The 14,387-nt window shown below is 45.4% G+C and overlaps 2 protein-coding genes across 6 annotated transcripts in view; one reads left to right on the forward strand and one right to left on the reverse strand.

The window, feature by feature from the left end:
* The window catches only part of ARL3 (ADP ribosylation factor like GTPase 3), a 44,863-nt gene extending 31,842 nt beyond the window's left edge, over window positions 1-13,021 (forward strand). Inside the window, exons 6-8 of one of the 5 annotated variants that reach the window (XR_486083.3) lie at window positions 4,108-4,281; window positions 7,939-8,050; window positions 9,464-13,021. Coding sequence is in view for 2 of the 5 variants with exons in the window: in XM_001511620.5 (XP_001511670.2) it covers window positions 9,464-9,511 (48 nt within the window). In the remaining 3 variants the exon portion in view is untranslated. Of the gene's footprint in view, window positions 1-1,345; window positions 1,494-4,107; window positions 4,282-7,938; window positions 8,051-9,463 lie in introns of those variants that run through there. The other 4 variants (XR_003765043.2, XR_003765042.2, XM_001511620.5 and 1 more) reach the window with 4 other exon arrangements.
* The window catches only part of SFXN2 (sideroflexin 2), a 64,260-nt gene extending 49,873 nt beyond the window's left edge, over window positions 1-14,387 (reverse strand). Inside the window, exon 1 of the mRNA XM_029080441.2 lies at window positions 14,365-14,387. The gene's annotated coding sequence lies outside the window, so the exon portion shown is untranslated. The remainder of the gene's footprint in view (window positions 1-14,364) is intronic.

Raw genomic sequence — 14,387 nt, forward strand, 5'->3', positions numbered from 1 at the left:
GAAAGGTCACAGACTCTCTTCCATGAAAAGCACATTCATTGGGGGTGACTGGGTCACCCACGACCTCCTCCATCAGGTAACGGCCCAGATGCAAGCCTCGGGCCCACTAGGCCAGCTTTGCATTTTCCCTTTTAGTCAAAACACCATCCGAGCCTCACTGTGCCTCCCTTTGCCTTCCTTAGGTAGCTTATCTCTCTCATGCTTACTGTGGTTCTTGAAAGATCATCGCCAAAGGACCGGCCATCCCCGGAACTAGAAGTCAGGGCAATGACTTGCGCTCTCTGGGTCTGTCTGGACTTGGGGAGGACTGGGAGTTGGGGAAGAAACCCAGCGGGGTGGCTGTGTCTTGCTTTGGACATTACTCTTAGAAGCAAAAGACTTTCCCAGAAACCTGTCTGTAAAGCTTAGTGAGAAATATGTAGAGGTTTGGATTCTCTTTCAGACATGGAAACTGGGCAGTAAAGACTCAGAAAATTTAGAAGTTCACCTACTTATTCTTTAAAGCTTAGGCTAATATTACTGAGAGTGCAATAAAATGAGCAAACAAGAAGAACAGAAAATAACTGGGTCAGGCAATATCACAAGCCACAAATCTAGGGGCTCTGAAGGGGAGTGGAGAAGGGCAAGAAAATCAGTGACCCTGAATAGCTATCTGTTACAGTTTAAGTTGTTTGAAGAAAATGGTTCTCTAATTACATCCCTGGTGTTTTTGGTCATAATGTGTTTCAGAAAGACCTGTCTTATCTTGAAAAATTATGGGGACATTTGAGTAGGAGGGTTAGGGGAGCAGGTATGTACATCTCAAATTGTGAGTTTTTTACCTTATTGGGCCCAAGTGGTATGACACGATTTGGGTGTGTCGCATTTCATTGGTTGTGGTGGATTTTTTTTTCCATGTTAAAATTCCGATTCGATATTCCTTGAGACTCATTTTCCTGATGCTGTAAACTCAATGTTTGTAACTCGTAGGGGGAGAAGAAAGAATATTGTCCCATGGCATCTTCTCTGGGTGATGCAATTGTGTGGAGGACCCCAAGTGAGTTCTAATCAAGTCTGGTTTAGCCTGATTGATGGTAGCTGAGAAGGGAAACATAATGATATTTAGAAGAGTTTTTAAAGGGAGGGATAGAATAGATGGTTACAAGACTCAGAAAGAGAATAACAATACTGAAAAACCAGCTCATACTGAGGTTCTTGTAGACCCAGGCAAGACTCAGAGAGACCCAGTTATGTCAAGCAGGTGGTTAAGAGAAGAGAAACCAAAATTGAAGGCTCTGCATTTTGGAAAGTGGGTATGGGGGACTGGGGAGGGATACTATAATGTATGTTTCCTTCTGCCCTCTAGGCCGAACCAGAGATGACTGGGACCTTCCCCAAACCATGATTTTTGACGAAAACCTTTTTTTTTCTTCTGTTTAAAGTGTGCTTTGTTGGGATGCCTGAAAAATAAAGAAAATGACCTGGCTTTGAGCCAGACATAGGTTCCTCAAGAACAGACCCTGGGTGAATTTCCAGTTCTGACCAAAGACCTCAAGCCCAACCCCTAGCCATCTAAGGCTCCCTGGACAGTTTGGTTCCAAAGTTCAGTGACATAGTCACTTTTGGTCAGTTCTCCGGGACCAACATTCAGATTAAGGGTCCGTCCAGTTTGTTGTTCATTCGTTCATTCAATCATATTTACTGAGTGCTTATCATGTGCAGAGCACTATACTAAGTAATTGGGAGAATACAATGTAACAATAAACAGACACATTCCCTGCCCACAATGAGCTAGCAGTCCAGAGGGGGACACAGAGATTAATATGAATGAATAAATGAATTACGGATTAATTACATACCTATACATAGGCGATATGGGGTTGTTCTGCCAAACAGTGGCACCAAAGAATGTTTGAAGGAACAATGTGGCAGTTGGTCTCTTTGACATTCCTCCTCATGCTTAAGGATATTACTGTCTACTATTGCGTGAAGAGCGTGAGCTCCTTACGGGCAGGGGATGGGAACTGTGCGGGTATTGCGTCCCCCATGCTTTTAGTACAGAGAGTTACACTCAGTAAGCGTTCAGCGAATACCATTAGCCATACCACAACCACTAACAATCCCTCAGCTGTATTTATTGAGCGCTTACTGTGTGTAAAGCGCTGTACTAAAACACTAGGGAACGTATGGTATAACGGAGTTGATAGACACGTTCCCTGCCCATAGCGAGTTTACAGTCTCGAGGACTGTTATGGACCTCCTGTCTGTGAATTTATCCAAACTCCCGTTGAACAAATTGATATTTTCTGCCTGCACAATTTACTGTGGTAACACATTCCTTATGCTTACCACCCATTGTGTGAAAAAGTTTTTTTCTTTTGTTTTGAACCTACCACCCTCGAGCTTCAAAGAGTGACCCCTAGCCCCGATGTTGTGGAATTTAGTGAACAATTCCACGTTCACCCTGTCCACACCCTTCATAGTTTTAATAAACTTAAATCACGTCCATTTTTGGCCTCTGTTGTCCCAGTTGAAAGAAGAGTGATCTTTTCAGCCAGTCCTCATATAGAAATTGCCCCACCCCCACCTCACACTCGACTTTCCTATTTTAGAATTCATCCATCTTGGATTCCTTTACTTATTATTTTTACGGTGATACAGATCTTAACCGTGATCCAGTTTGTTTTTAGGGGACTTTCTTAATGGGGTTACCACAGGGGCCCTTGGTTGTTAAAGAGTAATCTGGGTACTGGGGTGTGTTATCTGGGGTTTAATTTAAAGTCAACCTGGCAGGAAAGAACCAGCCAACAATTTTGTGTTGCGTGCTTTTTTAACCAACTGACTACCGCCACTCCCCCCCCGCCCCCCAAACAACCTCCACCTTAGTATGCAGAGAGCAAAAATAAAGAAAATGCACTTTTCTTACTTATTAATCTGCCATGAATGGCTACTGGTCCTAAAAACAAAGGCAACAGCAGTCTGTAAGGTAGCTTTAAGATTAGGGATTTGATTTTGTTGTTTATTGTTCTTTGCTGCTTTTTTCTAAAGAAGAAAGTTCATTATATGAGATTAGTCTCCCCACATACAGCTGTAGTAGTTTTCTGTTTATCAGAAATGTAGTCTTGGACCAGACCTCCCCGCTCTGATCAGGGGTACAAAGCCCTTTTTAAGTTGGGTGGAAATTTCCACCAGAACTTCAGTTAGAAGAGGAAAAATGTGTTAGGCTGTGGCCTTTCCCCCTTCTCCCTCCATATGCACATGCAAAACATGGAAAGAGTATGTCCCTACTTAGAGCAGGCCCCTGAGGGCGACTTTCATTGCTCAGAGTTATGCCCAGCGTGGGACCGGAGCCCACGCTGCAAGTGTGCCTGCTGTAGCCACTGTTTCTTGCGCACACACAAACAAGCATTCTGCCAGTGTGCACTGGGAGAGAGTGAGCCGCAGCACAGGTTACCGCCACTTCAGCAGCGGTTCTCCATTTGCAGAGCAGGAAACAGATTCAAATGGAGAACAAAGGAAGAGACAGGAGGGGACTGTCATCATCACTCCCACACAGGCCCACAGGCTCACCTTACACACCCTCAGAATAACAGGAGCTCTGGGCTCACGGAGAATTAAACTCTCCAGAAGTGTCCTGACTCGGATAGCTCCATAAACATCCCACTAGGGAGACCTTATTCCTATAGGCGAGGAGTTGTCTGTGCCCACGCGTAAATGACCTGGCTTTCAAAACCAGTCCCAACAAAATACATATTCTGCCATTTTGGGCAGACAGCAGGACAGTGCATTTATCCATTAATGGCATTAGAATCTCCACTGCTTGCATTTACAGACTCCTGTCTTAGCGGAAGAATTGTATTAAACTCAAAGCGTGGGGTAGGATTTCTCTTTGACCTCTCCAGCACAGGTCAGTGTCTCTGCAGGTTATTTTTATTACCACCTTTGCAGTAGTAAATGATATAGTATGGTTGAAATACAGTTTCTAGCACAAATCCCTCTTTTTCAGGTGTTTCTAACGCAATAAAATTCTCCCTTTGAGCTCTCAAATTTGCTGAAGACCAAAGCTGTGTGACTGTTTTCTTAGGATTTGGGCGCTGTCTTTAGAAGGACTTTTTTTTTTTAATCCAGTAAAATCAACCCTACACCAGCACCCTAGTTTTGAAGGAAAATTTGAATAAAATGGATGAAATGTTTGAAAAATTGAGAACAAAACTAAGCACTGAATAAATGCACCAGGCCATTTCAGTGAGAGAGGGCCTCCAAGTTGGAGACAGGGAGCTCTCAAACTGGGCGTCACTTCAGGTAAATGGCCACATCCTGCCTTTGTCATTTGTTTTTTGCTGTTTTATTTTTACTTAAGTAACATCTGGAAAATTGAATGCAACCATGAAGTTAATTCAGAAGTTCCACTAAGAATTTTAGAAGCAGGAAAATTTCCACTACATTCATGCACATTGCTTACTTGACTCTTTTCTTGGTTAGTGTAAGGTAAATGGGATTCTACAATGAAGACAAGTTAAGTAGCAGAAAGGCCTGGGAACCCGATGAGTAGTAAACAAAGAAGATAGGAATGGCATAGATGGTGGGCAGGGAACTCTGTTATATTGTACTCTCCCAAACATTTAATCAAATATCCTGCACACAGTCTTCAATCAACCAATCAGTCATCTTAACTACTTACTGTGTTCAGAGCACTGTACTAAACACTTGAAAGAGTATAGTGTAATCAAGTTGGTAGACACATTTCCTGCCCACAATGAACACCAATGATTGATGGAGAGAAGTCTCATGGCTTAGTGGTTAAAGCACAGGCCTGGGAGTTGGAAGGACCTAAGTTCTAATCCAAGCTCTGCCACTGTCTGCTGCATGACCTTGGGCAAGTCACTTAACTTCTCTGTGCCTCAGTTACCTCATTTGTAAAATAGGGATTAAAACTGTGAGCCCCATCTCGAGCAGGGACTGTCCAACCAGATTATCTTGTATCTACCTCTGCATTTAGGAACAGTGCCTGGTACAAAGTAAGTGCTTAGCAAATGCCATTAAAAAAAAAAAGATTGATTAATGGATAGATTACTGCTCTGCACCCAAACTGTCATTCTACTGTAGTCCATAACTAAAAGCAGAGCTCATAAAGTGTTACAGCAAAGCCTGCCCAGGGTCTTTTTAACCATGTTCTAATTGAGAACAGTGTGCTGAAACAATTAGCCAAATTGACTGCAATAGTTTTAGAAATGTTATGTATTGAGCATCTACTTTTTTGTATGGCATTCATTAAGCACTTACTATGTGTCAGGCACTGTACTAAGCAGTGGAGTAGATACAAGATAGGGCTTACAGTCTTAATCCCCTATTTTACAGGTGAGGGAACTGAGGCACAGAGAAGTTAAGTGCCAAGCAGACAAGTGGTGGATCTGGGAGTGGAAGCCAGGTCTTCTGATCTGCAGGCCCTAGCTCTTTGTGGTAAACCATATCCCTTCTCAATAAATGCAGGATAGTGTGTCGGACACTTGGGAAGCATATGGATGTATAAGACATGTTCCCAGCTTTGATTCTGGTGGGCCTGCATCTCCCTCTTTAGTGCTGGCAGGTTCTAGAGAACTTCTGAGGTTTGTGGTCAGGTAAAGTGATCCATTGATCTCCTGCCCCACCTTCTCCTCCAGAGGTGTGTCACTCACTTTGCACCTGTTGTGGAGAATTGATTTGACACTGTTTCCAACTCTTTTCCCTCCCCAGTCCAGTGCTGGAAAGTGGGAAGGCTGGGGTAGACGGAGGAAGAGAGTGACAAGGACGAGAAACAGCATGGCCTATTGGATAGAACACAGGTCTGGGAGTCAGAAGAACCTGGGTTCTAATCCAGGCCCTGCCATTTGTCTGCTGTGTGTCCTTGGACAAGTCACTTAACTTCTCTGGGCCTCAGTTACCTCATCTGTAAAATGGGGATTAAAACTGTGAGCCTCATATGAGAGGGGACTGTGTCCAACCCAATTGGCTTGTATCTACCTTGGTGCGTAGTGCACTGCCAGGTTCATATTAAGCTCTTAAGAAATACCATTTAAAAAAAAATTTATCTGGGGGAGAGGAGATGAAATCTGAGGACACGAGTTTCTATAAATAGCTCCTAGAAGGTCAGTATATGGGTTGTTCGGATGGTATACTTTTAGAAACTGAGTGTTGGAGGAGTTAGGGGCAGGCCTTTTGGGAGGAGAGCATCTGGCCTCAAAGAACAATGAGTAGCAGCGTGGCCAAGTGGAAAGAGCGCAGACCTGGGAGTCAGAGGACCTGAATTCTACTCCCTGTCCCGCCATGTGTCTGCTCCATGACCTTGGGCAAGTCATTTAACTCCTCTGTGCCTCAGTCACCTCATCTGTAAAATGGGGATTAAAACCCATGCGTTGGGCTGTCCAAACTTCTCCCTCTCCCTATGCTTAGTTCAGTGCCTGGCACATAGTAAGCAGTTAACGAATGCCATTAAAAAAAAAAATCTAACAGGCCCAGAAGACCCCTTTTGGGGGCATTTCAGCCCTCTTGGAAAGCTCTCAGGACTGGTCAGACACTTGGATGAGCAAGGCTGAGAGTGGTATTTATTGAGCACTTACAGTGTGCCGAGTACTGTACTAAACACTTGGAAGAATACAATACAACAGAGTTGGGAGACATGTGCCCTGCCCATGAGGAGCTTACAGTCTAAAAGGGAGAGACAGACATTAAAATAAATTATGGCTATGTACATAATTGCTGAGGTTGCCATGAAAATCCTGTCCATAAAGGATACAGATTCAAGGGCATAAGCAATGCAGAAGAGAGAGGGAGTAGGAGAAAGAGGGTTTACTTAGAAAGGGAAGGCCTCTTGGAGGAGATGTGATTTTAATAAACCTTTGAAGGTGAGGAGAGTCGTTCCGTTGTATGTGAAGGGGGAGGGAGTTCCAGACCAGAGCAAGGATATGGGAAAGGGGTCAGCGGCAAGATAGACGAGATAAAGGTACAGTGAGTATGTTGGTGTTGGAAGACCAACTGATTGAGTGCTTTAAAGTCAATGGAAAGGGGTTTCTGTTTGATGCAGAGGTGGATGGGCAACCTCTGGAGGTTTTTGAGGAGTGAAGATGTGAATTGACCTTTTTTAAAAAAAACAATCCAGGCAGCAGAGTGAAATTAAGGTAGAGAGAGGAGACTGGAAGGTCAGCAAGGAGGTAAATGCAGTAGTGAAGTTGGATGATAATATATATATGAACTATATATTTCATCCTAAAACGTTATCAATCGATCAGTGTTATTTATTGAGCACTTACTACTGCAGAGCACTGTATTAAGCACTTGGAAAAGTACAGTACAACAGAAGAAGCAGACATGTTTAAGCACTGGCTTTGTCCCCCTAGCTGGACATCCCAGGGAACAAGGGTCAGGGGAACTTACAACTATGGCGTGGAGTACTTTGGTTCCAATATTCCTTGCCCAGTCGTACAAGGTTGCAAAGCGACAATGCTACCTTCAGCCCTCGACAGCCAGTGATAAACTCAGCCTCTTCGCCCTTCCGCTCACGACCCCCACAACCTAAACCATAGCTGAGCACCCTCCTCTTTGGGAACGGGGTTGGCTGGATAGACCTCATCCCTTCTATCAGTTTTAACTTCTGCTTACAGCAACTCTAAGAATCAGAAACCAGCCTCACCCTGCTCCCTTCCCCCTCCACGATAACCCATCTACCTAACTAAAAAGCAGTATTGGGTTCCTGTGGCATAGGAACCGGGCCCTCCCCATCGCCACAGAGACATCTGGATCGAATATTGCAGGTCATAGAGATCAGAATATTCTGAAACACACACCTTTGTTAATGTTTGTGCAGCTCTTTGAAGACAAAAAGTGCTATGTAAGTGCTGACTTCTTCTTCTTCGTAGTCAATGATAAGATTATCCTATTCATCACTTACTGATTTGTAAAATTTCATTTTTTTTCTCTTCCCAGCAGGTGATCATTTTTCCACTGGAAACCAATTAGATACTAAAAATAAACCCGATTCTTTTCAAATTAATCCTTTCCACGAAACGGTTTTAAAACCCGCTTTCAGCCATTCAGAGTAAGTTAGCTGACCCAGTTGTATATTTGAAAGCCATTTAGACTTCACCTCTCCTGGCATCTTGTGCTCTGTCATTCCTTTTCCCCCAGCTCTCAGGTTGTACTCCGAGCCACACAAATCCATCGTAAACTCTCCTTTATTAGAGGGGCCTGCTCGGCCCTCGCATTATTTGCTTCCCCTCCCCAAATTCTCTAAGGGCAGTGGTCCTAGTTTTAATCACGGTAAATTCAGGTTTGGGTCTGATTTGTTTCATCGGAGCCATGTATTGTTTATGGGATTAGGGTTCTGAATGGTAAAAGGTGTCAGCTGATATTTATTACTTTAAGCTGTCTCAGCTGTTCCGGTTCAGCAAATAAGCCCACATGGAAAATGAATGCAGGACTCTGAGCGTCATGGGTGCCAGGGTGGTGGGTGCCAGCATGGGTAAGGTTCCCGAGGGTACGTGCCACGGGGCAGATGCATTTGTTGCAGGAATAGTTTGGGGGGGGGGGGTGCGTTTTTTTTTTCCTTCTCACTCTCTTGCCCCTGGAGGGGTACTTCACAAGGATCTGGAGGCTTGAGGGAGAAAGGGGTCGTCTGTGGCAGACTCCCTTGAATCGGGAAGACTTCTGGTGCTGAATCACATTACTACTTTGCTTTAGGCATAACACGATTTCTAGCTAGGTGTTGCTATGCAGTGTTCCTGAAAAGGACACCTTCAAGGTTGCCGTACCTTTAAGCGAACCTTCCTCCACAGTTGGCCTGCCTGGTAGCGCTTCTCCATACACGCAGCTCGCCTGTTTCTTTTAATCCAAGTAGTGCTGCAGCATGGAGAGAAATGAACACACGCTGCCGCAACGTGTGTCGGTAACACATGCTCTGGTGGCTTTGTTTTCTCCCCCCAAGACATTTAATTTAACCCTGGTAAGCAACCGGGGTGGGCCGTGGGGCACTTGACTTCTTCAGGCGAGTGTCACAGCCAGGGTCAGCCCTGAGTGGGGCAGAGGGGATAGACGCGACCAAAATGATTACAGGTCTGTCCAGCGCGCATTCAGTAGGGCAGGCATCTACTTATTTTTAAGAGGCTTGTCGCTGTGGCCACCCTTTCTGGCCAAACTGGAGCCGCCTCTGTTTTCCTTCTGCTCTCCTCTGTGCCACTCCTGACTTGGCCAGAAGAGGTCACCGTCTTTTGCCGCTAACTCCCTCTTCCCAAGGGGGATTGAGATCCCAGCTTTTGTGGGGTCCAGGGAGTCCTAGATGATGCCAACCCCAAACTCACGCCAAGGGTCCCCCTGGGGCAATGGGGCTCCAGGAGGCCGGTGGCTCACCGAGGCCAGCCCCGACACAAATGTCTTGCCAGCGCGGCGTTTGGAAATTCCGCTCCGCTTCTCCCAACTAACTCGTCACCTTTCTCTGTGCATGTTTCCCTTAAAGGACGGCATGAACTGGGTCTGCAAAAACGTCAGTGCAAAGAAGAAATAAAACCCAGACGAATGGAGATGCAGGAGCCGCGGGAACCGAATCCTGTCCCGAAAACACTAATTTGCTGCTTTCTGACCAAATGTTTTTCCATCTGTGAACAGCTCCAGCTGTATAAAGAGGGGGAGCGGCCCAATTTTTAAAAAAAAAAAAAAACGAAAGAGTCCCCACTCTGACAGTAGGTTTAACTGATCGCCAAGGTTCAGTATCATTTTTCAAATAAAGGAATTACATTATTTCCTCTGCATAATTGAAATAGTATTAAATGTCTCAAAGCACATGATTAGAAAATGAGATCTTTTAAATGAGCACGAGATTGCAATATAGTTTAGACAAATCCAGTGGGCTTTAAAAAAAAAAGCTCATGTTGAGTTCATTTATTCAATGACTTGTACTGTGCATTCCCCTTATGGTTTGGAAAGTGGGACTGATCAGGGAGATTTCCCATCTACAAACAAGCTGGTTTCCACTATGCACCTATTCGGGATGGGGTGGAGGGGAAAGTAGAAGATGATTAAACCATCTTGTCATGCAGGTAGGAGAATGTTCATGTAATCCTTCCCCTATGGGCATGGAAAAAAAATCCTTTATTGAAAACAAGTCACTGCAACAACCGAACTCCCACCCCCCTCCGGCCGCGGGAGAGAAGCACGTCCCTTAGGACTTAGTCTCTAATGACATTTGGAATGTAGGCAAAGGTGGGAGGTTTAATTCCAGAAAAATTAAAAACTCCCCAAAACGCCCTCAAATAGTGGCTGTAGACTAGTGTCAACAGAGCTGCTCCAGTTCACTGGAGCAACCCCACAGTTGACATGGAGATTAGCTGGCTTCACCCTCCGTCCGTCCACCGACCTACCGAGCTCAGATAATAACGGTGGTGTTTGTTGAGCGCTTACTGTGTGCCAAGCACTAGACAGAGCGCTGGGGTAGAATCAAGATAATCATATCGAACAGTCAGAATTCCGTGTGTAAGTGATCACAATTAGGTGCTGGGTATCAGATTTTAAAACTAAACGCAGCTTTGCTGCCTAAATCCTCTTCACCCAGAAAAGCCAGGGGGAATCTATTTTTAGAGGAGATCGATTTTAATGGAACAGGAAGTTGGTGAAGCGGGATGATGGTGTCAGAGTCTCGCAGTCAAGGAGGGCCCTGGTTTGCTTCATGGCCGGGTGGTCAGAACCATGGAAGCAAAAATCTCCTCCCTGGACTGAAAACGAGCCCCCGGGAGCCTGTCGCGGTGTGTGGCGGTGGAGATTGTGAGTGTGGGGGAGGGGTGAGGAAAGCACTCCAGAGCTCAGAGTGGATTAAACAAAAATTGTTTTCCCCTCCCGGGAAAATAAAACAACACAAAAACCCAACCTCGGATGGGAGAGCAGGACACTTCAAACAGCACTGGTGACCAGACCTAGAGGATGAAGTGGTTCCCAGAGAAAGAGTTGGCAATGCTTGCCCTGGGCACAATGACCTCCCCACTGTCCCCCCAAAACACACACACACACAGAGTCTCTCTCTCTCCCTCCCCCCACCTCTCCCTCCCTCCCTCCCTCCCTCCCTCTGTACTTTCTAAGGCTGAGTGGGCAGGCAGGAATTTCAATGGGACTTGGAACCAGCCTCTCCTCACGCCAGAGGAGTGGTGCTTGAGCTGGGCCGAGGCCCCCAGAGGGCGGTCCGTGGTGCCCTTTGTGCTGGCCCCCCGGACTCTGCCCCTCGATCCACCGCTTTGCGGGTTTGGGTCTCAGCCGATGGGACACTTAGGGGGCCTGCTGCAAGGTGGGATCTCAGCCGGAACCCAAATTGGAACACCCAGATTGGAACTCTGGACAAACGTGTGAGGACATGAAAGCAAACAGAAAGTTAATTTTTAAAATTCCCTAAGCAAGTGGTTCTCCAGATGCCCTAGTTGATCTGGCTCCCTCTGAATCCTTTCAGCGGGCCACTAGGCACTGGTCTCCTCAAGGGGAGAACTGTATTGCCGCCTCCATCTTCCAAAAGCTCGACCTGATTATCCATGGGCTTCCCCGTCTAGTGCTGTAAACAGCTACAAATCAGATATCGCAAAACTACTGTGTACTGTTCAAATGGCTTAAGCTCAGTTTTCAGGGTTTGTGATTATAACTTTGCAGTATGTGACTGACTGCAATGAAAGTGCACAGTTTCTAAAAATTTTTCATACTTTTACCACCATCCTACGGTGGTAATTTACAGAAGAATAGCCTTCCATTAACCTTAAGTAGCTCTGTGCTACTTTTAGCATGAGGTCTGAATTCCACTCTTCCCTCTTTGATAACTTTAGCAGAAATGCTTGGTTTTGCTTTTGAACTAAAAATACATCATAATTGTTTAGAGTCACAAGCTTTCATCTTCTTTTCTAGACTCATTAAAAGATGAATGCTTTGGGGGAACTCTGTAGAACGTTTGGTTTTTCAAGTCCTTCCCCCAAACCCCAATTTGGAGAAATGAAATAGCTTTTGGAAGGCTGAGGGGTGGAGGGTGGTTGACACCAAGTTACAGGTGGGGATTTGGGAAGAGAAGAGAGATCCAGCATTCCACACACACACACCACCACCCCCCCAACCCCTGGGTGGCCAGACTTTGATGAAGACCCCCCCTCCTACAGTAGGTTCTGCAAACAGGGAACAATTGAGTCTGTTTATGGAAGGAGAGGGAGAGAGAGAATATGGATGAATTTGAATGAGGGAGTGTGCTAAGCTCCAGTGTGGGTGCCATAAAGCTTTAATGGCCACTGGTCTGGATTGAATACATTGTGTCAAAGTTCTCAGACCAGCAATGTTGAAAACTTTACAGCCCTTTCCTCTCCCTCTCTTTCTCTCCTCTCTCCATCAGGCAGTTACTTTTGGCTCATTTCCTCGAGTCCTGGGCACCCTTTCCCCTTTGAAATACATTGGTTGCTATGGAAACAAGGATGTCATTGATGTGGGAAGAGCTTGGAAACATGTACAAGCACAGCAGAAAGTCAATGATTACAACGGTTAGAAATATGATGCCAGGGTTTGGGAAACCCAGTGGCTTGGGGCAACTGCTGGGAGACCCTGCTTCACTGCCCACTCCCTCCTTCAGGTGAGGTCTCTCCCTGACTTTTTATGAATTTATTTATTACCCTCTCATCTAAAAGTGGCAGGCTATTTTTGTTAAGAGTTCCTTTCCCTCATTGGTCTGATATTCTAAAAGCCTCTTATCACTTCATTCTGAGATAAAGTTCTGAGACTGGGGACTACTCACCATAAATGTCATTTTTCCCTTTCACTTTACTCAGCTCTATACAAGTTGGATTTTAGTTTGTTTTTTGCTCTTCTTTCTCAGTGATCAATGTTTTATTTCTCTTTATGTTCAGCTGTTCCGTGCCGTGCAGTTTCAAGAGTCTTTTTTTTTTTTACAGTCCCTTTTGAAAATGGTAATCAAAGGGGTTACATGGTGTTTGGTTGTATGGAAAACTCAATGTATAATTTAGATGTTGGTCAAAAAAAAAACCCAAATAAAATTTGATAGAAATAGGATGGTTTGGAATTTATTCTCTTGTGACACTTGGAAGGAGTTCTGAGGTTGTGGATTGAAGTTATAAGAGCATGGGCTTCTGAGCTCTTTTGCACCCAAGGAGTTCAAAGCCCTTTCCAGTCCAAAGGGGGTTCTGGAATTCTCAACCATTTGGCTGAATGTATTCTCCCTTCTCCTCCAGGGAGAATTAAGGGGGTCAGGGACTTGCCAAAGTCCAGAGAGAGGAGGTGGGGGAACAAACCTAAAACATTCAGCTCCGTGCTGGGCCACTGCACCAGCCCTTGTAATAGCAGTAGTAGTAATTGCATTGATGAAGCCCTTAGTGGGTGAAAAGCTGTGCCATTTCTCAAGCACCACTTTAAGAGCCATTTTGTCAGCACCATCCCCAGTCGTGTATGTGGAAGATTTTGCTTTCCTGGGGGCTGGAATCCAATATTAGGTGGGTATTAAACACACTTTGTTGAATTTGTCTTCTAACTCCTCTTACCTCTCAATAGGGCCTCTTTTGGAAGTGCTAGGGAGTGAAAAATCCTTTGGATTTTCTTTTCTCACTGCAGAATTTCACTAATTCACCTGATGCCTTAAGAACGTACCTTCTTTGATCTGAGAACCACGGGTCAAAAGGCTGCTTATCTACTGCCTCGACTCCTGCTACACTCTTACCCATCCCAATACCCTGCGCAGTTCCCTGAAACCACCCACAGCATTCTAGAATAATAACAGTGCTATATTTGCCAAGCACTATACTGAGCACTGGGATAGATATAAGATAACCAGGTCCTACATAGGCCTCACAGTTTTCACCTCCATTTTACAAATGAAGTACCTGAGGCCCAGAGAAGTGAAGTGACTTGCCCAAGATACCAAAGCAGACAAGTGATGGAGTCAGGATTAGAACCCAGGTCTCCTGACTCCTAGGTCCGTGCTCTATCCATTAGGCCACACTGAATCAAACTCAACGGCTTCACTCCTGTCCCAAAAGGGAACCCAGGGAGATTGTCCCCAAGATGGTACATTCCTGTTCCTTCAGCAGGATTGAGATTAGGTGCCATTCGTCTGACTCTGCCACCACAGGTTCCCTTGACCGCCCCCATCCCACCCCACCCAATCCAACCTGCTCTCCGGGCTCCATCCCACAGCTCAGCTTCCATTTCACTCCTGCATCTCCTCCTCCTCACCATCTTCTCAATATTCTCGCAACGTGAGCAAATTCTTTCCCATCTCTTTTAATTAATAGAGTGGATGCAAAAACACGTCTCTGACAAACAGACACCCGAGGGGTTGTGGGGCTTGTCACAGTGTTATAGATCATTTCCCCCCAGTCCCCCACCCTTTCTGCTCACCTGTTGCAATTTACAGCAGGATG

Source organism: Ornithorhynchus anatinus, chromosome 16 (assembly GCF_004115215.2).
Source record: "Ornithorhynchus anatinus isolate Pmale09 chromosome 16, mOrnAna1.pri.v4, whole genome shotgun sequence".
NCBI lineage: Eukaryota > Metazoa > Chordata > Mammalia > Monotremata > Ornithorhynchidae > Ornithorhynchus > Ornithorhynchus anatinus.